General features: G+C 37.6%; 1 protein-coding gene across 2 annotated transcripts; it reads right to left on the bottom strand.

Annotated features, from left to right (window-relative positions):
- Window positions 1–1,051: 1,051 nt before the first annotated feature.
- Window positions 1,052–27,534, bottom strand: ECHDC1 (enoyl CoA hydratase domain containing 1). Of its 2 annotated transcripts, XM_006878973.1 has the most exons (5): window positions 27,315–27,534; window positions 22,937–23,079; window positions 20,371–20,423; window positions 19,259–19,339; window positions 1,052–1,517 (listed from the first exon to the last, which is right to left on the bottom strand). In XM_006878973.1, the coding sequence occupies exons 1-5, from the start codon at window positions 27,529–27,531 to the stop codon at window positions 1,109–1,111; spliced, it is 903 nt and encodes a 300-aa protein (XP_006879035.1). In that variant the 5' UTR covers window positions 27,532–27,534; the 3' UTR covers window positions 1,052–1,108. The 2 variants fall into 2 exon arrangements, with proteins under 2 accessions (XP_006879035.1, XP_006879036.1); XM_006878974.1 differs by lacking the exons at window positions 1,052–1,517; window positions 20,371–20,423 and having other exon boundaries at window positions 19,265–19,339; window positions 27,315–27,531.

Below are 27,534 nucleotides of genomic sequence, written 5' to 3'. Positions count from 1 at the left end.
TTTATTTATGAATCTTTATTAAGTGGTCTAACCAAGGTAGTAAACATTTTTAATTTAGTGGCACAAATTTATACAAAATGTGGACACACAGAAAATCCACTTTTATTGGACTAACTTTACAATCAATGACAATAGTGTTCCATTAATCTAGTTGGCTTTGAAAAGAGTAATTTGCTTGTCTTATAGTTTGCTAATTCACAACAGTATAATTATGATGACAGAGCATATGCAAGTTATTTTGTACATAATGTTGTAATGACCATACTACTTTTAAATTTATCTTCACCTTTTGGGGTATTTGTGACTAACAGCTTCAACTTTGATACTTTTTTTTTTCCTTAGTCTGTTAGTGAGGTTATCCCTGAGATAGCTTAGCCAAACAATAAGTAGTAAAAGTAAGTTGCCATCCAGTCAACTCTGACTCGTGTCAGCTCACACATGCAGTGGCTGGGTTTTTAGATGTAGACCTTCAGACTTGACCGCCATGACATCTTTGGAAAACATCAACTTACAAATTTAGTTAGCTGAATACAGTAACTGCATTCCCCTGGGACACCTAAATTTCTAAATGGTGGCTGCTATTGTTTTGAAGTTAAGTTTATGTGGAAAACTAATTACTAAAAAGATAAGTAGGCTTCAACTTTGTAATGTGGTGCATTTTTCTAAAAAGAGAAAAAAAGAAAGCACCATGATTTTTACTTGACCTGCTTAAAATCGAAAAAAAAAAAATAACGGATCATACCTTCTGTTTTTCTCCCCTTCCTGTTTTTAACTACAAGCTTACACTTACTTTTGTATATTAGGACAAATAGGACTTTATGGAAAGTAACTGTAGGAGTAGATTTTATGTAAAACTCCTTTTAAAAAATACTTTGTTACAAGCTAAGTACCACGGCAGAAATGTAAGAATAGCATTTTTTAACCAAAAGTGTTAACAATAATCAAATGATCCCAAAGTTCTTGGTAAATACACTGAAAACGAAGCCAGTGTTCAGGTATTAAAAATATTAAAGACAAATCTGAATACTAGTGGCAGCTTTCATTATATATTTTTATACATATTTACCACTGGAGAAGCCTTTACTTGTAATATGTCCCATTTTTAAAATTATTTATTAAATTTTCCTCTCCTAGCAATAGCTTCTAAATTTGCAGGTCCGCCCCAAACTGTTCCAACGAGATCTTTTTCCATCTCTAATGCCTCCTCTATACATAGCTCTTTGACTGAAGAAACAGACTTTTTCAAAGTTCTAATTACATGTGGTGGTCCTTTGATAAACTGTTGTAGCCATTCTCTTGCCTCTTGCAGAGACTGAGTTTCATCCGAAGACTGCAAGACCTCTTCTACCATTCCTATGTCCAAAGCTTTTTTTGGATCTAGCTTGAGGGCCCCAGTTAAAATTTTGAGAGCTTGTCTACTGCCAATTATTTCAACCAGTCGGGTAGTGCCCCCCCAGCTTGGAATGATACCCATCTCCTTATGGACAAATCTGATTTCACTCTCTGGAGTCATTAACCTGAAAAAGAGGGAGAGAAAAATAAAAACCACTGTAACTACACACACATACATTTCATTAGTTATAACCACAGTCTCATCACTCCTGTACTGCAACTGACTGCTGATCCTCCAGGGGACCTCCAAGGCTCTGATTATTCTCTGGAGCTGCTGCTGGTGGGTTCGGACCCCTAGAGGCACCACCGTTAGGTTAGTAGTACTCCTACTTACAGACTATACCACCAGAGCTCCCGAGTTAGAAGTACCCAACTATCCATGGGGTAATCTGAAAGCACAGCTCTTTCTAGGTAGGTAGATTATGCCTCGTGGCAGGAGTTGTGCTGCCAACCCAAAGGCAAGTAGTTCAAGTCCAAGGGCAGACTTGCCAGAGAAAGGGGTATAATCTGTTGTCATCTAGAGACTGAAAACCTACTGGAGGGTCCTTTAGGTTGGTATGTGTGATAGTATATAACAACAACAGTGTATCATACTAAAGAAAAGGAATGTCTGAAGGAAAAATCTGGCCGGTAAATCTAATGAAAACATTTGTGGTTTATCCTTTAAAATATCATCTGTGATTCTTTCAAGGAGTTCACAGTATAACTTTTCCAGAGTGAGTGCTGACCTAATTCTGAGAATACCTGCATTAAATGAAAGTATTGGAGTATGAGATGCAAATACTGCCTACTGACATTAAAAAAATTCATAACAAATTAGTGCTTTCAACAGTTCTCTGAAAACATTTTGTGTTTTAATGCAGTTCATGCTGGCAAATACAAGGCACTTCAGTGTTAACTTAGGTGCTAATCAAAATACCTTTGCTCATACGCCAGTGGTGATATGCTATTAAAGGAAAAGAAAATGAGGCAAAGAACTGGACAAGAGGTGTGTTTGGGGTGTGCTATATTTTAGATAGAGAAGGTTTCAGAATATAAGAACAGCAGCTAGCTACCTGAGGGCCTGAGCCAGGGAGGAAATGTTCCAAGAGGGGGAACTGGCAGGTGCAGAGGCCTTGACAGCTTAGTTTCTAGGGACTGCACCAATAGACTAAAGGAGAGCCATGGAGATGAAACAGAAAAACAGAAGGAGCAGCCAGAGGAGTTTCAAGACAAGCTGTTGAGCTGGTTCCGACTCAGTGAGTGGCCTTCGTTTTCCGAGGCTGTCAATCACAATGGGAGGAGACTGCCCAGTTTGTGCCTGGGGTATCAAATCGCCACCAAGCACAGCATTTGGTTCAGCAGTGCGGTCTGCCGTAGGCTGTGCCTCCAGAGCTCTCCATGGGTTTAGAGTTTTTCAGTTGTGAGGCTAGAGAAGGTGGAATATCGGACTTGTTTTGTAAGGATGCCATGATAGTGTAGGGGTTAAGCATTCAGCTGTTAACTGAAAGGACGGTAGGTTGAACTAAACAACCTCTTCACAGAAGAACACTGTGGCAGTTATTTTTCTGATGACAGCAAGTCTGAAAAGTTAATAAATTTGGCTTTTTAAAAAACAAAACAAAACAATAGGTTGGGGTTTGGGTTTTTTTTTAATAACAATTATTTAAGGAGATGGTCGTAGTAGGTTTAGGGTATACATAGAGTCAAACCAAATCAGACTCAGCTTATGAACAGATCTGAACCCTGTCCTATCTTGTGCCATCCTCACCTCTTGACACTTGCATTTCTGACACTGCTGTAGTCATGTAATCCATCTTACTATCCACATTACTGATGAGGGCAATAAGTTAAATAATTCAGACAAGATCCCACGGTGAGTGACAGGGCTAACATTTAAATGCGAGGAGCTACCCTCACAACCCAAAAGCACATAGTTTTAATCCACCATGGGAGAAAGGCAGTTTCCTACCATGCCTCTGAAAACTTGCTGGAGGGTTAGCTAGGAGTCAGTTCTGACTCTGTCACACTAATTACAGTTTAGTTTCAGGAAGCTGGTGGAATAGTCCGTATGGAGTCAAGTTGTGCCTCTCTGCTGGTTGGAATCCACCAGTGGTTCTGTAAGTAAAAGAAAGGCACTCTCCTTTGCAATTTACAGCCTAAGAAAACAGTTCTGATGACACAATGAGAGATTAGCATCAATGTATGTGTGTTTAAATTTCTATAGCCTTTCCCCAGTACAACAATTAGCTAGACGAGCAGGGATAAAGTGAGGAAGTGGACAGAGGCTTGATATGAGATAGCAATGATTTTCTAAAGCATAGGCTTGTTTCCCCTAAACCTTTGAATTTTTAATGAAAAAAGGTGGTAACTAAATATTAAGTTAAACCTTTACGAGAGAGAACCCAATGAAATGGGAGGGCAGAGCAATAAGCTTTACATTTGGATACTTTCAACATATCACAATTTTATTATAACTGCCTGTCTGAAATAATGATGGTGGCACAGGGTAGAACGGGGTTTAGATCTGTTGTTCATAAAGTGCCTAAGAGTCGCCCTCAACTCGATGGGACCTAACAACAGCATTTGGAAATTTTTACGTCAAAATTTCTAATTTGGGCCAAATGTCTACATTTTATTTTTTAGGAAAAGCTAATGCTTTCTAATCACTCTGAAAAATAAGACCTTAAATCAATTTGTTTTTCCCTGGTGCTTAATGCACAAAACTGCAGGTGGTTTGGTTCCATGGAGACCAAAAACAACAGGCTCTTATTCTTTGACCCTTCTATCAGGAAAATTATCCCAATGGAGAATTCTCACAAAAGCCTATTTATCAACCCACTATGAAAGAGAACATTTTCTCCACAATATGAATTCCCACAAGAAAAGCTCTGCCTCAAATGTGAATAATTGGTCCTAAGAGCCAATTGCTCTGAAAACAGTAGTTTTCAATTAATATGTTTTAAATAGGCAGAAAGAAACAAAAGTTGACTCTCATAGGGACCCCATGCACAATAGCTCTGAACTCTGCTCTACCCTGAGCCAACATTACTTCCTCACTTCCTCAGACACACCTACCCCCATTACCCTTGTTACTGTGTCGGTCCATCTATGTAAGTATGTCTACATATGGTATAGTTTCTAAAGAACCATCTTCATCATCCTGCTTATACCATGTGTTCTTAGCCTTTGCTATTATTTACAAGATGAAGAATGCCTTCTTAATTTTACTTTGGAACTTTAGCAAATCATGAGGTGGTCTTTATAAAAATATCGACTGTGATCCAAATTTTAAATTTATCCCTTATAAGTCACAAGCCTATGGTTTGTATATGATATATATTTAATATATATTAAAATATATAAACTTTTACATTTCCAAATAAAGGTAGAAATACTGTACAGATAGACACACATCCCTTTAAAAATTAATTATATATTTAAGCAAAAAACAATCTTAAAATTTTAAAGAATATATTGATGCTAGTTATTAAGTAGTCATTAAGATGTCAAAAACTTAAAAGTTTGAGATTCTAATTTAAGATTTAATCTAGGGGTAGAAAGTATGAGCCCCTTTGGACTGCATATTAAGCATCAACAAAAGCACACTGTGCTAACAAGAGGAGATATATGTAAAATTTTCTATTTAACAATAGCATCATTACAGTACCTTAAAATTACACCTTGAACATAAACACTGATTTGTTTGACCAAGGGCTTTCTTGGCACCTTCTCCTTCCCTCTTCCTTTCTGCCATCGTAACACAATATGGAAAATGGAAAGAAAGATCTGAAGAGTCTCCTCATTATCTCACCTTTGATTTCCTACTTTCAAATGATTGACCTTATAAGGTTCCATTTTATGCAAAGAAACTTCTAATGGTTGGATGAGTTTTAAAAAGGCTTATTTTTATGAGTGGGCATGAGAGTGGAGGAGAAAATGTTTTGTTATTTTCAAATCTGATATTAACTATAATCACAGCATGGCCACCATTATAAAAAAATGCAACCCTGTAATGTCTCCTTGGGCTATGTGTGTTTGTGGGTGTGTATTTATGTGTATGTGCAGTGGGTTATAGTAAGTATGCATGTTTGTTTTATTGTGTGTCACATACACACACACAGTGAAGATATGAAAGTCTGACAGAAAATACTAAAACTGCAAATAAGAATTAAGTGTGATCTCTTTTAAAATATACTTACTTTAAGAAACCAAAACCCAACCCCACTGCAGTGGCGTCAGGCCCAACTCACAGACTCTACAAGACAGAGCAGAACTGTCTATGTTTCTGAGGCTGTAAATCTCAGAATCTTACAGACACAGACTGCTGAATCATTCTGGATAGCAGCTGGCCTTGAAGTCAGCCCAATTCTTAATCCATTATACCATCTGGGTGCCTGGTTTTATGAAAGGATGCTATCAAATGTATATTGCTAATGAGACAAGTCTCCAAAGTCATGGCCATTTTCATTATCAGATGGGTTAACACGTGGCTGCAACAATAGACTGAAGACTGGAGGTATGATACCACAGGACTGGGCAGAGTTGTGTTCTGTTGTAAAAAAGGGACTTAAAAGTTGGAGCTGTACCCATAGCACCTAACAATAATTAAAGATAATTAAAGTCTAGTAGCTTAGTGATCAGTAGTTGTGCTGCCAACCCAAAGCTAAGTGGTTCAAATCCACCAGCTGCTCTGCAGGACAAAGATGGGAAATCTCCTTCGGTGCTATTTATAGCCTCTAAAAACTTGCTGAGAAAACAAAACAAAACAAAAATCTTGTTGAATGGACAGCTATGAGCTAGACTTGACAGCACATAGCAACAATAACACAATAACAAGAAGTTGCACTTTAGTACCACTCTGGTAAGAAGAGTACATTGACAGAGAACTGCCAATAAATTTAAACTGGATTTTTAAAAGGGCCTGATACTAGGGATATCATTGCTGGTGTTAGGTGGATATTGGCAGAAAGCAGAGACCAGAACAATGTTTTTATGTTTTACTGGCTATGCAAAGGCATTTAACTATGTCAATCACAACAAATTATGTGCTAATACTGAGAAGAATGGGAATCCCTGAACACTCAATGGTGCTTAAGTGAAACCGATACCTAAACAAAGAGGCTTCTGACTAAAGAGAGCCAGAAAACACTGCATGATTTAAAATAAGAAAGGTGTGTGTCAGGACTGTCTTCTTTCTCCACATCTAATCAGTCTGTATGCTGAGCAAATCATTCAAGAAGCTGGACTTTATGAAAAATATGGCATCAGGATTGGAGGAAGACTCATCAACAACCTGGATTAGACTGATGAGACAACCTTACTTGGAGAAAATGAGGACCTAAAATGCTTGCTGCAGATGATCAAAGACTACAGTCTTAAATATGGATTACCTCTCAGCATCAAGAGAACAAAAATGCTCACCACTGGATCAATAGGCAACATTATGATAGATGGGGAACGATTGCTGACAAGTCCATTTTACTTGCAAGACTATCATGATCCACTGTGTCGCCCCTTTGTACTAGTAATCAAGAGGCATTTACTGCTTTGGGAAAATTTGTTGTCAAGGATCTCTCTGAAGTGCAAAAGAACAAAGATGTCAGTTTAAACATGAAGGTGTACCTGATCCAAGCCATGGTCTTTTCGATTACTTGCTATGCATGTGAGGGCTGGACAATGAATAAGGATAGCAGAAATTGATGCCTTTGAGTTGTGATGTTGGCGAAGAGTACTGACTAACCCATGAACTGCCAAAAGAACAGACAAATATGTCTTAGACAAAGTAGAAGCAAGGATGGTAAAACTTGTCTCACATATTTTGGGCATGTTGTCAGGAGGGACCAGTTCTTTGAGGACATTATGCTTGGAATGGTAGAAGAGTAAAATGGTAAAAGAGGAAGACTCTCAATAGATGGACTGACAATGAGCTCCAGTATATTAAAGATGGTGAGGATGGCACAAGGTGGGGCAAAGTTCATAGTCATAAAGCTGTTTATGAGTCCTATGGCACATAGCAATGATGTGTATTTATTAATCTAAAAAAAAGCCTCATGTATAAAGTGAATACCACTGCACTAACCATTAAGGAGGAAATAAAAGAGTTGCCATCAAGCTGATTCTAAGTCAGCAACAACTAGAATGTAAGGAAAAACCCACACCCACGGCCATGCAGTTGATTCTGATTACGCAGCCTTCCACTGGGTTTCTGAAGCTGTAACTCTTTATGGGAGGAAACTGACTGCCTATCTTTCTCCAGGGAGCAAATGGTGGATTCAAACTGCTAATCTTTCAGTTAGCAACCCAAAATGCAACATACTATACCAAGAGAGTTCCTTAGAAACCATTAACCCACTTCCATCCAGGGGATTCGTATTGATAGAGGATTCCTATTCATTGAGACCCTCCACTGAGTTTCCAGTGGGAGGAGATTGTTCATCCTTATCCTGCAGAAGCAGCTAGTGGATTTGAAATATTGCTCTTTTGGTTAGCAGCAAGACAACATAGGAGACAAAATTTAAATTACAGTATAGCTGAATAACACAAATTTGAAACATCCAGGCCCCTTATACATGGGCTTTTTTTCTGTGCTACTGTGATGGTTGGTTCCCAAGAAGAGGCATATATTTTAATCCCTTGTTACTATATTTTAAAGGAACATTCTTCTAAATCTTACAGCACTCTTCTGTCAATCTGCTGTGCTGAGGAAATCTGGGTTTGTTGTGACATTGAACCTTGTACCACTTGGGTCTCAAATGCTATAAAGGCTGCCCATGGTGGACAGTGTTTGGTGGAGTTCCCAGTTCTAAGACAGGTTTAGAAGCAGGAGTGGCATCCACTTCCTAAAACACATGCCTCTGAAAACTATGAACTTGGAGAAACGATAGTTATAGAACGGCCTCAGGTCTTTTGTTCATAGAGTTGCTATGAGTTGTGCGCAACTCAACAGCAATGAACAACTGCAGTGAGCTCAGGAGTTGCGAGTATCTGTGGCATCACTTCCGTGGGAGTTGTTCTCATTCAATTATAACTTACTGGTGAGATGAACTACTCACCGGGAGATGAAGGGCATGATGCAGCTATTTTAAGTGGATATTCACAACACCTGAACTCACATTAGTAATAAGGAGGGGGAAAATATGCATGTCAGTGGGCCTGAATGGTCACACCTTGTTTTGTTCTAGGGTCACCCACACTGATGGAATATTATATACTTAATTGAATTCATTTTTTCAATATATATATGTAGTGTTACTAAGTATAAATTATATGTCATCTGGGCTTAATTTTATCTATTAAAATACATCAAGTAAGCACAGTCAAATGTTATTTATCTTTGAATGGAAGCAGTTTTAATTTTTCTTTACAATTTTTTTTTCTTTTTAAAATATCCAAAACCCTTGCTATTCAATATTTGGTTCACAGACTAGCAACTTCAGAATCATCACAGGCCCCAGCCTGCAAATATTCTATTAGGTAAGAACCTAGAGGTTTTAAGGAAATTAAGATAGGATTCATAATAACGAACTGTGTGCAAAGAGCTGGAGTCAGAAAATCAAAAGGGCCGAACACATTCAGCATTTCTTACGATGAAAGAACTGAAGAACAAATTCAAGCCTAGATTTGCAATACTTAAGGGTGCTTTGGGCAGAATATGAAATAATCCAGGAAGCATTAAAAGAAGATGTAAGGAGTATACAGAGTCAATGTACCAAAATGAATTGGCAGACATAGAAGAATTTCATGAAACAATGTATAAGCAAGAGCCTGTGGTGGTGTAGGAAGAAGTTCAAGCTGCTCTGACAGAACTGGCAAAAAAACAAGGCCTCAGAAATTGATGGCATACTAAATGATATAATTCAACCAATAAATGATGCCCTGGAGGCACCACCAAACATTGTCAAGAACTCTGGGGGACTACCAGCTGGCCAACTGACTGGAAGAGATCTGTATTTGTTCCCATTCCAAAAAAAAGGTGACTTGACAGAGTGTGGAAATTGTCGAACAATACCCATGAAAGCAAGATTCTGCTGAAAATGATCCAGAAACAGCTGGAAGAACACATCAACAGAGAACCACCACTAGTGCACGCTGGGTTTAGAGAAGAGGCTGTGGTACTAGGGATATGATTGCTAATATTAGATGGATCTTGGCTGAAGTAGACAGTACCAGAGGAATGCCTACCTGTGTTTAACTGACTATGCAAAGGCATTTGACTGTATGGATCACAACAAACTGTGGCTAACTCTGAGAAGAATGGGAATCCCAGAAGACTGTGCTTATGCAGAACTTATGCTTGGACCCCAGGAGGCAGCTGTCAAAACAGAGCAAGGAGATATTGCATGGTTCAAAATCGGGAAAGGTGTACACCAAGGATGTGTCCTATCATCTGGGTGGTTGGGCTCTATGAATTGGAATGTGGCATCAGGATTAGACAAAGACTCATCAATAATCTGTGTTATACAGATGACACAACCTTGCTTGCTGAAACTGAGATGGCCCTGAAGTACCTGCTGCAGAAGGTCAAGTATTGCAGCCTTCAATAAAGACTGAAGCTCAACATCAAGAAAACAATGATTCTCACCACTGGGCCAATTGGTAGCATCATGACAGATAATGAAGAGACTGAGATTGTTAACAGATTTAGTTTGTTTGGTTCCACAATCAACATTTTTGGGACCAGCAGCCAGGAAATAAAAAGACAAACTGCACTGGGAGAGTGTGCTGTCAGGGGCCTCTCCAGAGTGCTGAAGAGCAATAATGTCAGTCTGGAGACTAAGATGCACCTGATCCAGGCCATAGTCTTCATAGTTATTTGCTATGCATCAGAGAGCTGGACAACAACTAGGGATGACAGAAGGAGAATTGGTGCCTTTCACCTGTGGGGGTGGAGAAGAGTACTGAATGTATCATAGACTACTAAGAGAACAAACAGGTTTATCTTAGAGAGGGTGAAACCGGGCTGCTCCTTGGAGGCAAGGATTCTTAAGTTTTGTTGGACATACTTTGGATATGTTGCGAGGAGGAACCAGTCCATGGAGTGGGACACCAGGCTAGACAGAGTGGAGGAACAGCACGAGAGGAAGACCCTGGATGAGACAGATTGATTCAGTGACTGGGTAATGAGGGTAGGTGTGTCAGAGGCAATAAGGTTGGCACAGGATAAAGCAGGGTTCGGAACTGTAGTACACAGGATTGCTATGAGTTGTAAATGACTCAACAGCATATAACAGCAATCATTACAATAAGCAAGTATTATATGTTTATATTCAGGTAACACAAGCTACATTTTATTTAAAGTATCACTATCTGTATTAATTTTTGTTTGCTGCTACAAAAAATTACCATAGTTTAAATAGCTTCGAATAACAGTGTCTTATTATCTCAAAGTTTTCCAAGTTAGAGGTCTGAGGGTAGCATGACTCAGCTAGGTCTTCTCATACAAGCTTTTACAAGATGGGAATCGAGGTGTGAGAAGCACTGCCTTTCCTTTTTTAGAATCTCTGGGGGTTATTCTACTTCTAGGCTAATTCAGGTTGCTGACAAAATTCAGGTCCCTGTTCTAGAAAAAGAAGTTCTGCTTTTCTCCCTGGCTTTCTAAGGGTTTCCATCTCTGGGAACTGCCCACATCCCCTGGCTCACCGTCTCCTCTCTGCATCTTAAAAGCCCACAATGACAGGTGTGTGTCCAGTTTTAATGCTCCCTGACTTCCCCTTCTACTTCATCTCTTCTCCTTAAAGGGGCTGTTTGATGGGCCTACACAGGCTCTGCAGTGTAATGTTCTTATTTTAAGGTTCGGAACTTTAAAGTTCACCTTGCCATAATATAACACATTAACAGAGCATCGGATGTTGGCATATTGTGAGCAGGAAGCATTATTTTGCCTATCATATCACTGAACCTATCAGTGGAGGGACATAAATCGTGAGTGCGTACATATCATTTTCATTCTGTTTGTGCTATTACTTCATCATTTTGCACCCCGTCCCCATTCTTCCCCCAGCACAATAATTGGCTCCATTACAACTTCTACTCTTTTCACTTCCTTGTTTGTTAATAAGATGAAGATTTTTTTTTTAAAAAAAAATCTATAATCCAAGTTAACAAAGTGTAGACATTAATCGGTGTAATTCTACACCCCAAACACATTTATCACCTCCAAAGCGTAATATAATCAAAAGATAAAAGCATGATGGCCCCCTGCTGTTACTCTGAAGAACAACATGGTCTAAAAATGTAATTAAGGCACTAATGAATGTTTATTAAAAAAGCTACATATCTTCATCAGTCCATCAAAAAATGGGTGAAGGATGTAAGCAGACATTTCACCTAGAAGGATATTCAAGTAGCCAGTCAATAAGCACATGAAAAGATGTTCAAAGTCATTAGCTATTGCAGTTAGGTGTCACAGGGTCAACGATGACTCACAGTGACTCTGAACAAAAGAACAATATCTTGCCCTGTCCTCCACCATCATCAGCCATCTCTGCCATGCTCAGCTCTGTGCTGCAGGCACTATGTCAATCCATCTCCTTGAGGGTCTTCCTCTCACTAACCCTCTACTTTTCCCAGCTTGATGTCTTTTCCCAAGAACTGGCCCCTCCTGACAAGGATGGAGTTTCACCATCCTTGCCTCTAAGGCCAAGGCTGCACTCCCACAGCAGATTTGTTTGTTCTTTTAGCTGCCCAAAGTATATTTAGTACTCTTTGCCAACATCAATGTTTACTGCAGCACTAGTCAAACTTTCTATTAACTGACGAATGGATATGCAAAATGTGCTAACTATGCACAATGAACTGTTTCTCAGCCATAGAGAAATGGGACAACACGGATCAATTTATGTTGAGCAAAAACTGTCACAAAAAGGCAAACACTATATGAGATCATATATTAACTAAGCAAATACACAGAAGTCAAAATAATTAGTTGTTGCCAGGCATGGGAGGGAGTAGGAGAGGAACGCTTCAAGTATATTAATTAAAGTTATAAACGATAATGGGATAGTTGGGGAAAGACTAAAAATGGTTGTCCAATTTGAAGAATATAATCAACCTGGCTGAAGGTACACACAGAGATTGACTACAGTGAATTTCATCAAAATTTTATAAAATAACATATATTATAGCATGTTTAGAAAATATAAAACATTATAAAGAAAGCAAAATTTCCAGAAATTCTTTCATTTGAAAAAATGCAAAACAGATCATCCAAGAGGCTGGCCTCTAAGAGGAGGAATGTGGCATCAGGATTGGAGGAAGAGTCATCAACAATCTGTGTTATGCAGAGGACACAACCTTGCTTATCAAAACTGAGGAGGACCTGAGGCATTTACTGCAGAAGGTCAAGGACTGCAGCTTTCACTATGGACTAAAACTCAACATCAAGAAAACAAAGATTCTCTACACACCTATGTTCATTGGTAGCTTTGTTCACAATAGAAAAGATCGGAAACAACTTCAGTGCCCATCAACAAATGAATGGATAGAGAAACTCAGGTATATTCACACAATGGACTACTATGCTGCAGTGAAAAACAAAGAACTCATGAAATAGTATTCAAAATGGATGACCATGGAGGACATTATGCTGAGTGAAATATTTCAGTCACAAAGGGACAGATACTGCATAGTGCCACTGTTATAAAAAGGGACTAACATGGTTGAGGGGAGACTGAGAGAGAGGGGACAAATAATGTATACTGCATTGAAACAGATGAGGGAGAGAACTATTTAAAAGTGATATGTGACTAGGTGTTATTATGGTGACAGGAGTCCAGAATGAAGGCTGCATAGTGGGGTGCACTTAGGGGGAGGGGTTGTATAACAATGAAAGAATTTTACTTTTCAAAGAGAAGAGCGAATTGGGGTGGGGGCAGGGAGAAAAATGAAATAATGAATGAGTGGAAATCCAAAGTCTCTGTAAATGTTCATTAAAATTAATAAAAACAAACAAACAAACAAAAAACCCAAAGATTCTCACAGCTGGCCCAATGTCAGCATCATGATAGACAGTGAAGAGACTGAGATTGTTAACAACTTTAGCTTGCTTGGCTCCACAATCAACACTCTTGGTACTAGCAGCCAGGAAATTAAAAGATAAATTGTAAGGGGAAAATCTGTCAGGGACCACTCCAGAGTCCTGAAGAGGTGTGATGTCACGTAGAGACTAAAGTGTCCCTGGTCCAGGCCAAGGTCTTCACAATTACTTGCTTTGCATCAGATAGTTGGAAAATGACTACGGATGAGAGAAGGAAAATTGATGCCTTTGAGCTTTGGTGCGGGAGAAGTGGATTTATTATACCATGGTCTGCAAGGAGAAGGATTATGAGGCTTCGTCTGACATACTTTGGGTATATTGCAAGGAAGGATCAATCCTTGGAGAGGGATATCATGCTTGGGAAGTTAAGGGACAGTGCAAGAAAGGAAGATGCTTGATAAGCTGGATTGACTTAGTGTCTGGGGTACTGCGGGTAGGCATGTCAGAGATGATAATGCCAGCTCAGGATAGAGCAGGTCAGAGCTGCTGTACATAAGGTCACTATGAGTCACTAGCGACTTGATAGCATATAACAACTAACAACAACAACAATATATATATAATTCCTATATAATTGGTTTTTATCAAGCTTTCTTCTAGGTGGTCTGTCCATTTGCTGTAGAGAGGTAACGCTTGGTTGCTGTGATGCTAAACACTGTGACACTGATGGTTACTCATGGTGGACAGTATTTGGTGGAATTCCCCAATTAAAACAAGCTTGGAAGCAGGAGTGGCATCCACTTCCAAAATAACTTGCCTCCAGAAACCCAATGAACTTGGAGAAACAATGAAAGTTATGCAAATGTTCAGGTCTTTCTTTCACAGGGTTGCTATGAGTCGCCTATGACCCAACGGCACTTAACAACAACAACAACAACAACATATATACAATTAAGTGCCCAAGTGGGTAAGGAGTTATGCTGACAATTTAAAGGGACTCAGTTTGAATCTACCAGCTATTCTGTGGGAGAAAGATGGGCAACCTCATTCCATGAAATGTATATCTTCTTAAAAATCCGCTGGAGGGTCAACTGTGAGTCAGTTCTGACTCAGGAGCACAAGCAATAATACAAACTTTAACTTTTAAAAATTGTATTTTTATATATCCATTACAAATTTATAATATCTATTTGTGAACTGACCCTGGTTTAATCATACCTCTCTTTGTGTTTAAAGATTTCTTTCCAAATTTTTGCTATCATAACAGACACCTTTTGTATTAGAGGTATTAATCATACTTCACAGCATATATATAGAATTTATAATTTTGTTCAGAAGGCTGCTTGAGTTATAGTTGACTTGATGGTATACAACATCAATCATCTACAACCCTGATTGTTTCCTCGTATGTGTTTAGAAATACAAACAATAGAGCAAAAGACCGTCAAAGTCTCCAGTATATACTGATTGTCTATTATTTTGAATGTTTTAAAGGAAATACACATATTCAGGCTTCTTTGGGTGTTTTGTGCAGGATATGGCGAGGTTTCAATCTGTTGTACATAGTCAACTCAACAGCACCTAACAACTATATATAAAAGAATGAGTAAAGGTGATCAAAGGGAGCTCTGGTGATGCAGTCTTTAGCGAGTTACACCACTAATCAAATGGTTATGCATCTCTGATTGTGTGAATCGACCAGGTTCGAACTATGAGTAGTCTCTTACCTTTGCAAAGGTGGCCCAATGGATTACCGTTATTTGATTGAGTTAAAACGTACTCTACCTCTACTACTGTGAGGGAGCATGAAGGCATAGTGGTAAGAAATTGTGCTGTGGAATCAAAAATCATGTGGTTTGAATCCCTCAGCTGCTCTGTGGTAAAATGGGCAGTTTCCTCTCATGCAATGTAAAACCTCTAAAAGAGCATTGACAGTACACCACCACCACCACAGTGAAGTGATTTTTCCAGGAACATAGTAATTGGATGAGTGAGCTCAAGAGGGCGCATGAATACCATAGGTGACGGTATGAAACTAAGACTAGAGAGGCAAAGTGCTGCCAATACAGTAAGGGGTGATAGTGAGACACTAAGGTGCACTTGATTCAGGCCATGGCCTTTTCAATCACTTGTTATGCATCTGAGAACTGCACAGTATTAAGGATAATAGAAGAAGAACTGATGTCTTCTAGTTATGCTGTGAGAGAAGAGTACCGAATGGATTCTGATGGTCAGAAGAAAAAACAGTTATGTCCTGGAGAAAGTGCTGCCAGGATGCTCCTTGGAGGCAAGGATGGCAAAAGTTCGTCTTATGTATGTGGGTCATGTTGTTAGGAGGGGCTATTCATTGTAAAGGGACATCATACTTGGAAAGGTGGAGTCAGCAAAAGAGAAGAAGGCCCTCAATGAGATAGATTGACACAGTTACTGCAGCAATGGGCTTGAGTGTGTCACACAAAATGAGAATGGCACAAGATAGGGCAGGATTCAGATCTGTTGTTCATAGAGTCGCTAAGAATTGTACATCACAGCACCTAAACAACAACAGAGGCAAGGTGATGTGATATGATATGATATGAGTATAGTAACAGACAAAAGTGAGATGTTATGGTAAGTGTATTCAATTTTTTAAATCTCTTCTGTCTTAAAATAGTGAAAATGTAAAAACTTTTTGATAATTTATCTACAAAATAACACCACCACCACACAGGAATGTATTCCTATAAGATCTAAGTCATAAACACTAGAATTATAATACAGTGAAGGGTATATCAAACAGGTTATTGATTGTTGCTGTGCTGTGAGTGGGAGCTGACCCCTCTATCAGGTTTTCAGACACACTTAACTGGACAGGAGACTGACTGCTTATATGCCTCCTGAGCAGTTCGTGGACTGGAACCACATGCTTCTGCACTACAGTCCAGTTTCTTACCACCTGGTGACCAGAATTACCCCAATTTAATTAAATGAGTGAAAAGCATAAATTACATATAATTTTATGGAGAGTAATAGCTACTCATTTTGACTCATTTATCAACTAGAATACTTCATTAATTTCTCTTCACAGAAATAAAACGGGCAACAATTTCTAGTTAGTTATAACAACTAAAAAATGGTTGTAATTTTTAAAAAGATATAACAATTTAAAAAACTTAATAGACGTATAATGCACATACGTGGTGTTGGCTTATAAGTTGGCTTTTTAAAGCCATTAGTCCCCTCTGGTCTCCAGCTACCTTAACTGCAAACACATGGTCTTACAAATCAGCATAGTATTGTAAATGAGCATCAGCTGTGAGAAAGAGTGCTTCCCACACTGAGCTGGAAGACTTGGCGTGAGCAAGGCTGTGGGAGCAAGACCCTGCTGAGAGCAAGAACCTGGTGGTGGAGAGACTGTGGCAAGATGTGACCTAAGGCTTCTTGCATTTGTGCTGGCCACAGTTAAAGGTTTTACTGTTCTTGCCAATGCTTGGAGGAAGATCAGACTTACAACTACTCTGAGACAAACCTTGCTTGATGATGTAGATTTGACAGTTGAACTGAAATTGGAGCCTGGACTAATTGAGAAATTGTACATTAGAACTGTTGGGCTAAAAGCTGGATGTATATTGATAGTCTTTGCCTCCCCACTCTCTAACTTCCTTCCCTAATAAACCCCACTGCTGGTATCATAACTGTGTCTTGTGAATTAGCAACGAATACATGAACCTCTTGCTGTTGGTGTGGCTCTAGAGTACCATGAGCTATTCATCTTAGTATTAGGAGACTGACCTTCCTTCTCCCTAGAAGCACCTGGACTCAAACTGTGTGACCTCGTCTTTGGCTTGCTGTTCTTGTTGCTGTTATATGACATTTAGTTAGAATAGAATCACAGCTGACCCCCCAGCAGGTTTCAGAGGCAGCAAACTGTATGGAAGATTGCCCACTTTTCTCCTTTGGAGCAGCTGGTAGATTTGAATAACCTGCCTGTGGGTTAGCAGTGCAGTTCCTTACCACTAGGCCACTGGAGCTCCCTTGCCTTTTGGTTGGGACTGCAAAACCCTAGTGACTGTGCCATCAGAGCACCACCAGAAGAATGTACAGCTTGATGATTTTCTTCACAAACTCAGCATATTCATAGCACCCAGCTCAAAAAAACAGAGCATTACTAGCTTTTTATGGCAATTCTCAGTCACTAACCACTACAAGAGCATCCACTATCGTATTCTATAAACAAAGATTACTTCTATATGTTTACAATGTACATACAGTATGTATTCTTGTGTCTGTTATCTTTTTCTTCAACATCATGATTGCTGAAGTATAACATACAAAGCAAAAAAGATATCCTCAAAAACCCACTGTCAATTATATAGCTATAGTTCATTTATTCTTACTGCTGTGCAGTATTTCATTAGCAAACAGAATCAATACTATATTATTTCCAAGCTTACTATAAGGTTAAAATAATGTAGAAATAAATGAAGCTTAAAATGATTAAGCTTCATATGGCATAGGTTGAAATGACATGAATGATTAAGCTTCATTTGGAATGAGTTGGAATGAAAAAAGCCAGACGTAACACAGTGCACATAATTCCATTTATAAGAAATGTAAAAAAATCTAGGGGGGGCGGGGAAACAACACAACAACAAACACAACCAAAGTATCAGCCTTTGGCTAGGGGTGGGTATTCACTGGTAAGATAATAGCAATAAAAATATTCAACATCTTATTGTGGAGGTTGCTAAAATGGTATATACACTGATCAAAATTCATTCATATTATACTATTAAAGTGAATAGACTTTACTGTATGTAAATTATACTTTAATAAAGATAATTTCAAAATTGTTAACATGAGGTCTGTTTGATTAAATGTGTTTTTATTTGTAATGGTAGATTTATTTCTTTATCTAATAGATATCTTTTATATTTTAAAAAATATTTTGTAACATTTAGTATAGTATGGAATACAAGAGTTAGGTAATATACTTTGCAAAGATATAAATTTGTGTGATTGAAAAAAACAGAGCCAAAGGGGAACTAAAGAGCTGAATAGTGCGTTCATTGTTTTATCCCTGGCCTCAAACACCACATGTCTGAGGAGGCCCATTTCTCTTTAATATCAGAATGGGAGAGTCAAAATATAAAAAAACACTGCAAGTCTAAATTTATATGCCAACATTTAAGTTTGCCAGAATCAGATGTACAATGAAAGGGGGCTGGAAGGAAGAGTGAAGACAGAGTTAGCTTTAAGTTAGAGAAACATCTCAGAAGAAATGAGGATTAATTTATTACTAGTCATTAAAAATATGCAAAATATTATGTTGGCAGAAATGAGAGGACAATAAAAGGAAATCTTAAGCATATAAGGAATAGCATTGTTACCATTCATTGATGTATACATAAGCACTGCTTCATTTAAATCATAGGAAGATTAAAGGAGCCCTGGTAAGGAGCTGTGCTACCAACTCAAAGGCATGTGGTTCAAATTCACCGACTGCTCTGCGAGAGGAAAATGGGCAGTCTCCTCCTCTGTGATTTACTGCCTCTGAAAAACTGCCGGAGGGTCAACTATGGGACAGTTCCAATTTGACAGTATATAACAACACCAACAGTGGCATAGTGGGTTAAATGCTGGGCTGCTAACTGAAAGGTTGGTGGTTCAACCCCACTGGCTACTCTGTGGGATATTAAGTAATGCAGGGTGGGTTGAATTTATTCAGAAAGATTTAGCTTTGTTAATTTTTTTAAACACACAGTAATAAAGAGCTAGCATTCTAAACTGACTGTTCTTTCAGTGGCAGGACAAATAATATTCTCTAAATTATCCAGTTTAGAAATATACAAAAATTTGGTTTTTAGCAAAAATAACCACGAGCATGTATTAATTATATCTGAGCAAGAAGTAACACAATTTTCAGCCTACCTGAAATCACAGGCTGTAGTAAATTCTGCTCCTCCACCTAATGCCCGTCCTTGAACCAGTGCAACACTCACTAATGGCAGTCTGAATATGTATGGGGGAGGAAAAATGGAAAAAGAATGGGTGTTAAGAGTTTTCATTTCAACTTGCATGTTATAAAAGAATTTAAGTTGCAATGAAAAGTGAAATTATTGCACTGGGTTTATAACAAACACAAGTCAGAGATCATTGGAACTAGAGACTGCACCATGAAGAAAACCAAGCACTGCTGAAGAGATAATAAACCATATTAAATGCTATGTAAATTTATCAAACTATCTCCCTGAATCAATGCATATTTGTTTTAACTACAGCCATGATGTCATCTTCTTCTGAATAAATCGGAGTTTTTTTAATATATGGCAGCTCCTGGAACTTTCCAGCAGCTGTCTATCAATAATATAATTCTATGTTACATTTTCTTAGTCCATTATATTGATTGTGAGGTGAAGGTGGGAAAACTAGGACTATTCAAAGAAAGGAAATGTAATACAGAAGAATGAATTACAGAACTGTCTTTCTGAAGGATCCTATTAAAAATGTTTTCATTATTCCCTGAGGTGATCTTCAGACTAATAAAAAGAATGGTTCGGTGGTAAATCATAGAAAATCAGTTATTAGAGACCTGGTGGATTAGCAGGTAAAGAGTTGCACTGCCAATTCAAAGGCAAGTGGTTTGAATCCACCAGCAGTTTACGAGAGAAAGATGAACAATCCCCTTGCATGCAATTTATGACCTCTAAAAACCTGGAGAAGAGTCAGTGATGAGTTGGTTCAGACTCAAAAGCAATAAACAATGAATAATAATGTAAAAGTAAATGTCTTAAGTTTCCTTTTTGTAAAGGCCTCTCTTTCGGGCATGTGTATTATTAAAATGTAAACTTAAAATATCTTAGAAATAAGATTATTTTTGTGAGTGGAAACAAAAATGCAAAGCTGCAGGTCTAAAGTAATTGAAAATTCCCTAACACATACTGATTGGAAAATCAGTTATTAATTTTTAACTAGTGCAAATAATGGAATAATGAGTTATTTTTGGTCTTTAAAAGGTCATATTATAAAAACAGATACATTACCTCATGAATCTTGTTAAGGTGTTTTGCATGTACATACATAATGCTACTCCATCCTTTAAAAACAAGCATAAACACAAAAGTAAAATGCTAATTAAAATACTTTCAAGATTTAGAGTGATGAAACAAAAATACACACCTAACTTTTTAATATGAGGCTTCTATTCAAAACTCTTTGAAGCTGTCTGAATGCACATGGTGCTAGTTTGGTCTTCCCAGAGCTCATTCTGCACAGGTATTACAGCTATTAGATAGATCCGATTAGATCAAATGTCCCATACTATTTGGCTTGTAAGTTAAGAGTGTATGAGAGGAAAGGTATAGGAACTATCTTTGACTAAATCTAGTAATAAATGTTGGAGAGGATGTGGTGAGCTAGGAACTCTTATACAATGCTGGTGAGATTGAACAATGGTACAATCACTCTGGAAGTCAGTTGGCACTTCCTCAAAAAGCTGACCACAGAAATTCCATATGACCCAGCTAGTCTACTGCTTGGAATGTACGCCAAGAAAATGAGAACTGAGGCACAAATGGAGATCTGTACACCAATGTTCACAGCAGCATTATTCACCATCACAAGAACATGAAAACAGCCCCTATTGTCCAACCACAATCGAATGGACTGAGAAGTATGGTACATTCATACAATGGAATAGTATGCAGCACACAGGAGCAATGATTTTGTAAATTATTATCTAAATTGGGAGGGACTGGAAAGCATTTTGCTGAGTGAATAAACTCTGTCCACAAAGATAACTATTATATAAAACCATTATTGTAGAATGAGTATGAAGATCCAAAGGGGGGGGGGAATGGGAGGGTGGAAGCAGAGGGATGAGGATGTGGGGAGGGGGTGGCATTAATCATGGAGTTGTACAATTTGATGGGGGGATGAGGGAAATTGGAAGAATCTGGTCTGAAAAACAATGCATTAGAATTTTGTAAATAAACTAGCATGAAATTTAAAATAAGACTGTAATCCTTTAACAATATAAACATTTTTTAATAGGACAGGAAGATGAGAAATGATGAGAGATGTTAAATTTTGATTTTTTGTATGTTTGAGGCTTTTATCTTAGGTGCACAAATCTCTCAACTCCCTAACCAATATCTTAAAAGCAGCTTAACTGACTTTTCTTCACCTCATATACTTTTTTCCACCCAGTGTCATGTAGTTTTCTTTTTTATTATTGTCTGATACTAACTCTATGCTATAAGCAGCACAGGAGTCAGTTTCAATTACTTTCCTTTTATGACCACCTAGACTAGTGTTAGGATCTGATGGGAAAGGGATCTGGAGGTTTGTCATGTAGTTTTCAACCCTTTCCCAAAACCCTCAGGGGTTACTAATAGCCCATCAGATTAAATAAATACCTTTTATTTATTCCCATCTTCCCTGATCTAACTGTGGTACATTTCTTTAGCTGATTTTTTCAATGTTAGGTTTTTGTCTTCTCGGATTCTACTGACTTATCTCTCTTGATTCTCTTCATCTTTCTTTGATTATCCTTTTCCAATTTTCTTCCTTGTATCATTTTATTCATCTAATCCTCTAAATCCATAAGCTGCTCTGTGGAAGAAGGTTCGGTAATCTCCTCTTGTTTGATTAACAGCCTCTGAAAACCTGCCAGTGGGTCAGCTATGGGTTGGTTCTGGCTCAAAGGTATACAACAACAACAACAAATCCTCTAAATAGGGAATTCTGGTGGTGAAGTGATGAAGCAGTTGTGCTGCCAACCCAAAGGCCGGCAGTTCGAATCCACCACCTGATCCAAGAGAGAAGAAAGGGCAACTCCTCCCTTGTGATCTGCATCCCCTGAAAACACAATGGAGGGTCAGCTACAAGAGTCAACAATCCTCTCAATAGGAAGTTGTGGTGGTGCAGTTTGTAGGAGGCTGCACTGCAAAGCAAAAGGCCTCTCTGATGGTGTGAATCTACCTATAGCCCCTTGAGTGAAAGACAGGCAACCTCCTGTTCAATCAATAGCCTCAGAAACCCAATGGAAGATGAGCTCTGAGTGAGTTCCATTGATCATTACAGACTATACTTAGGAACTTCCCATATACAGTCTCTGTTGTTGTTAAGTACTGTCAAGTCAGAGCCAACCCATAGCTGACCTTCAGTAGGTTTTCAGAGACAGTAAATGGCACAGGAGAAGACTGCCCATCTGCCTCCTACAGAGCAGGTGGTGGATTCAAACCATGTGCCTTCAGGTTGGGAACACAGCTCATTAATACTAAGCCACTACAACTCCCCATACTGTTTCTAGTTACTAAGATCATCATGTCTTAAATAGATCATACATGATAGATATTGCTGTTTTATATTGTCCATGTTATGAAGTTATTTGTAACATCAAAATGTATGTTAAAATCCTGCCCCCAATTGTATGGCAAAAATGTTTCTTTGTTATGTTAATCAGTTTAAAGTGTGTCCTAAATCTAACTGGACAACAATTACTTACTAGTATATTCCTTATATTTATATAAGCAAAGCAACACCTTTTTCAGTAATAGATAACTGATAAACGTGTAGACTCTAATGCCTATTCCATGCAGCACTTGCCTCTGGAGTTCCCAGTGCTTTCACAGCATTCAGATCAGATCCTGAGGAGAAAGTATTGTTTGCCCCTCGCACAATAACTCCTTTCCCCTCTGTCCAATTTTCCAATTCAATGACTTTTTCTAGAAGTTGGAGCATCATAACACCTGCCAAAGGCAACAAGAGACATTACAAACATTACAAACACATGTAAGATAAAAGCAGAAATAATTCAGAAATGGTAATATGCAAAGCAAGCCACTAAAGGGATATACTTTATAAATTATCTACTAAATATCTCTCAAATCTATTGTGCTGGTAATTTGGAATATACAAAAGAGGTATAAATGTGTATGACAGTCCCTTCTTTTAACCAGTCTCCAATTTGTTCGTTGTATCTGTCTATCCATTTTGGTTAAGAAATCATACAAATATAATTACCTAGAACAATTAAAAGAATGTATCATACATATCTCTTAGGAAAAGAAAACAAAGTGGTACCAAGAAAACAAACAAACAAACAAACAAAACCATTAGATTAAAGATAAAAGACGGAGACGACATTCACAGTAGTACATTTGAAAGATGTTATATATGTTTTCAACAAGCTTATCAAGAGTTAGGACTAAAACATATGACCATAAGATCTTATGATATATTAATGCATTGACAGTTTACAGAAAAAAAGGTGAAAATCCTACCCTACTTACTTATTGGTAGCATAATAATAGGATGTTATTTAAAAAAACAACAACACAGAAAATATGATCTTGTTCCAAAGCTGACAAAATGCTGTGAGGAGCCCAAGGTACATTGTACAACAGCTTCAGAGACTAATAATAGAGTGCCTGTCAGCCATCAAGTCTATGAGTTCTTGATCAGACTATCAGTTTTATGTAATTCTGAAATTCTGCTGGAGAGTTGTTTATCACAGACAAATTTAAACTGGAAACAATAACGCTGTCATCTTAAGATCTTTTAAGTAGTAACTTTTGGGTATGTTTATTTTTTTATGATTTTCCTTAACAGGAGTGATTTCATGTTCCTCATTCTACGAAAGTGCTTCAGAAGCTTAATAAAAATCTTAGTAGGGGTTAGAAATGGCAAAGAATTTGTTTTTACAAGGTCCCAGCAGTAATTATGTACCCTTCTTCAGAATATAAACCCCAAATGCCAAAAACTAGTCTTTGCCATTTTCTGAAGTAAATAGCAGTGTTGTATTCACAATAAATGATAAGTTGCCAACTCACAAATGACTAATGCAGCGATCCTTTCTAATTTTTAATTATGACTTAGCTAAAACAGTAATGGTTTCCAAAAATATCCTAAGTGTGTGTTTTAGAGCCGATTTCTTGTGCTCTCAAAGAATTTACAATCTAGCAAGAGAAACAAAACAAAACAAAAAATACACACTGAGAAAAGAATAAATCTGGATGGGTAAATACGGAGCTCCAATCATGCATAATACTTAAGCTTCTAAAACATGTTGGACTTGAGTATGAAAAATTTATAATTATTACTTAATCTTTTTGCTATTTTAAAATAAAATTTAAGAATCAGAAGAAACCTTTAAAAGTTGAGTGACTTTCAAAAAAAGACCCTTGGGGTAGGATACTGCCTCACTCCTCATTGTCCTAATTCAACCCAACCCAACCCAACCCTACTATTCAAGTCAAAAGAGTCATGCTTTCATGTTATGCATCAAATATTGTAAATATGCAATATAATATTATTTGTTTCTTTTATTCGAAAAAATAAAAACTCAAACCCACTGCCACTGAGCTGATTCTGTCTCATAGGCCTGGGAGAATAGGGCTATTCCATATGGTTTGTGATATAGAACCCTCCACAAAGACAAAGTTCTATATCCTCCTTTAGTGAATAGTGATGGGATCTTAAAAGCTTGCGAGCAATCAGCTAAGCTTTTGGTTGTCTCACTGTATGAAAAAAAAAAAAGGAAGAAAAGTAAATATACACAGATACATTTAGTGCAAAGGACTAATGAACTATCTGTTCAGGTTTGTCTACATTCCTGAAACCAGAAGAACTATAGAGTGACCATCTACTACCACTGACCACTCTGAAAGGGATCACAATAGAAGATTCTGGAGAGAATGAGGGGAAATGTGGCACAAAAAATTAAAAGCATAATAAAAAAAGGGGGGATACATTTATTGGTCCAATAGAGATTGGTAAAATCCCAAGACTAAGGCTCGTTGTCACCCTTTAAAGCTAAACAAAAAATCACTGTCATGGCTCAACTTTCAAACAGCAGATAAGCCAGTAATAACTGTTATACGCCTTTGAGTCAACTCAGACTTGGAGATCCTATAAACAACAGATTGGAACCTTGCCTTATTCTGTGTCATCCTCATCATCTATGACATACTTGAGTCTATTATTAAAGTCACAGTATCAGTCCATTTTGTTGAAGGTCTTTCTATAACCACATCACAGGGTCAAAATAGCAGCATTTGTCCAAGGACAAAGCTTTGAAAATAGGAAGGGATTAACAGAAGATTTCAGAAGAACCCTTTAAGAGCTGGATTAATAGAATTTCCAGAAGTTGTGGTATATTCACACAATGGAATACTACGCTGCTTTGAAAAACAAGGAACTCATGAAATATTATACAAAATGGATGACTCTAGAGGACATTATGCTCAGTGAAATATCTCAGTCACAAAAGGACTTCCTAGTGCCACTGTTGAAAAACAGGCCATCGGGGTTGAGGGGAGACTGAGAAAGATGGGATAAATTATGTATACTGCATTGAAACAGATGAGGTAGAGAACTGTTTAAAAAGGGTATATGATTAGGTATTATTGTCATGACAGGAGTCCAGAACGAAGGGTGCATAGTGGAATGGACTTGGGGGCAAGGGATTGTATAACAATGAAATAAATTTTCTTTTACTTTTCAAAGAGAAGAGCGAACTGGGGTGGGGGCAGGTTGGGCAGGGAGTAAAGTGCAATAATGAATGAATGGAAACCCAAAGTCTCTGTAAACTTGCATTAAAATTAGTTTTAAAAAAGGATTAATGAAAATGAGAATTTCAGAGAAGTGGTGGGAGTAAATTGTGGCTATTATAATTAATGCTATGAAACAAAATATTTACAAATGGTTAAAAAATTTACTTTGCTTTTATTCAAATCATAATGGAGGGGATAAAGGTTTATTCATCCTTGGACACTGAATAGGGGGCATCATAAGTCAGAATCACTTCAATCACAATGGGTTTAGTTTGGGTTTAGTATTAAAATTTCTAAACCAACTGAAGGCATTCTGAGACATTGTTGAATGAAGTAGCCACAAACCATACGTAAGCACTAGATACGTAGCTAATCCAAATGGAGATGCACATAAATCATAAAAAACACACTAGATTTCAAAGATACAGTCAGGAAAAAAAAGAAAATTATCTCATAAATAATTCTATAATTATAATATACTGAAGTGCTATTTTGGACATACTGAACCACATAAAACGTTATTAAAATTTCTTTTACCTGTTTGTTGTCACATTTTAAATAAACTACTAGAAAATTTAGGGAGCTCTGGTGGCTTAATGGTAAGGAGTTCTACTACCAATCCCAAGGTGCACAGTTCAAATCCATCAGATGGGCAATCTCCTCCTGTGAAATTTATTGCTTCTGAAAACCAGTTGAAGGTTCAGCTATGAGCCAGTTCTGACTCAACAGTATAGAACAAAAACAACTAGAAAATTTAAAATAATATATGTAGTTTATTTTTGTTCCTTGTGTTATATACACATGACATACCTGCATATCCTAATGGTCAGCTCCAGTTTAGAGCTGGAGAAACTATTTAGAGAAACTGTTCTGAAATTCTACAGAGAAAAGTCATCTTGAATTTAAAAAACCACTGCAGATCATTTAAGTTTACAGTCCATTGAATTGGGTCTGTATTTATGATTAAACATAAAGCAGAAACAGTAATTTACTGAGATGTTTTTTGTAGCCAAATACAACTCATAACTGTAATTACAATACATAAGGCACAGAATTGGTTAAGCAGAGATGAACAAAATCACTCTGAAAGTGCTAGGTATTATACAAAATAATTGCAACATAGTTCAAATTTGCATTTCAAAACACAATTAGAGACACCACAAGACTTGCGCCTTAAAGTCTTTTGAATACACAATTCTTACATTTCAAGAGTCTAGCCTATCAAAGATACGGTTTTCATCATTTCTATGAATTGGGGAAAGGTCAATAAACACATAAAGGCAATGTTTAAATTAACCAATGGAATTATATAATTTACTTTCTTGTTGTTCTTGCTCTACCAAAAATACTACAACTTTCAAGCAGGAACAAAAACACATATAGGCAAATTAAAACAATTCTTTCACTAGCAAAAGGAAGAACTCCAGTACCTGAGAATGCATTCATTTTACTTGGATTGTTCAGAGTAAGAATGCCAATGCCATTTTCTTCCTTCTGAAGGTCAACAGATCCACCAGCAAATTGCTGAAGTTTTTTTTTAACTTCTTCCTCGTGGAAGCCATGAGATGTATTGTAAAGTGACAACCCAGTTTGATGTAACAATTTTGTCCTTGAAGACAAAGATGTCTTCAAAAGACTTGTTGCCATTTC

The sequence above is a fragment of the Elephantulus edwardii genome, unplaced genomic scaffold (genome assembly GCF_000299155.1).
Source record: "Elephantulus edwardii isolate Elephantulus edwardi_28Jun2011 unplaced genomic scaffold, EleEdw1.0 scaffold00002, whole genome shotgun sequence".
In the NCBI taxonomy this organism is placed as follows: Eukaryota; Metazoa; Chordata; class Mammalia; order Macroscelidea; family Macroscelididae; genus Elephantulus; species Elephantulus edwardii.
The sequence above is the reverse complement of the archived record's forward strand: the minus strand, read 5'-3'. Positions and strand labels throughout refer to the sequence as shown.

Excerpts from the sequence above, each read along its gene's own strand:
- ECHDC1 (XM_006878973.1), bottom strand. The coding sequence starts at position 27,531 with ATGGCAACAAGTCTTTTGAAGACATCTTTGTCTTCAAGGACAAAATTG. Across the intron at positions 20,424-22,936 it reads AAGCACTGGGAACTCCAGAG|GATGGAGTAGCATTATGTAT; the intron begins GCAAGTGCTGCA and ends TTGTTTTTAAAG. Across the intron at positions 1,518-19,258 it reads ACTACAGCCTGTGATTTCAG|GTTAATGACTCCAGAGAGTG; the intron begins GTAGGCTGAAAA and ends CCTCTTTTTCAG.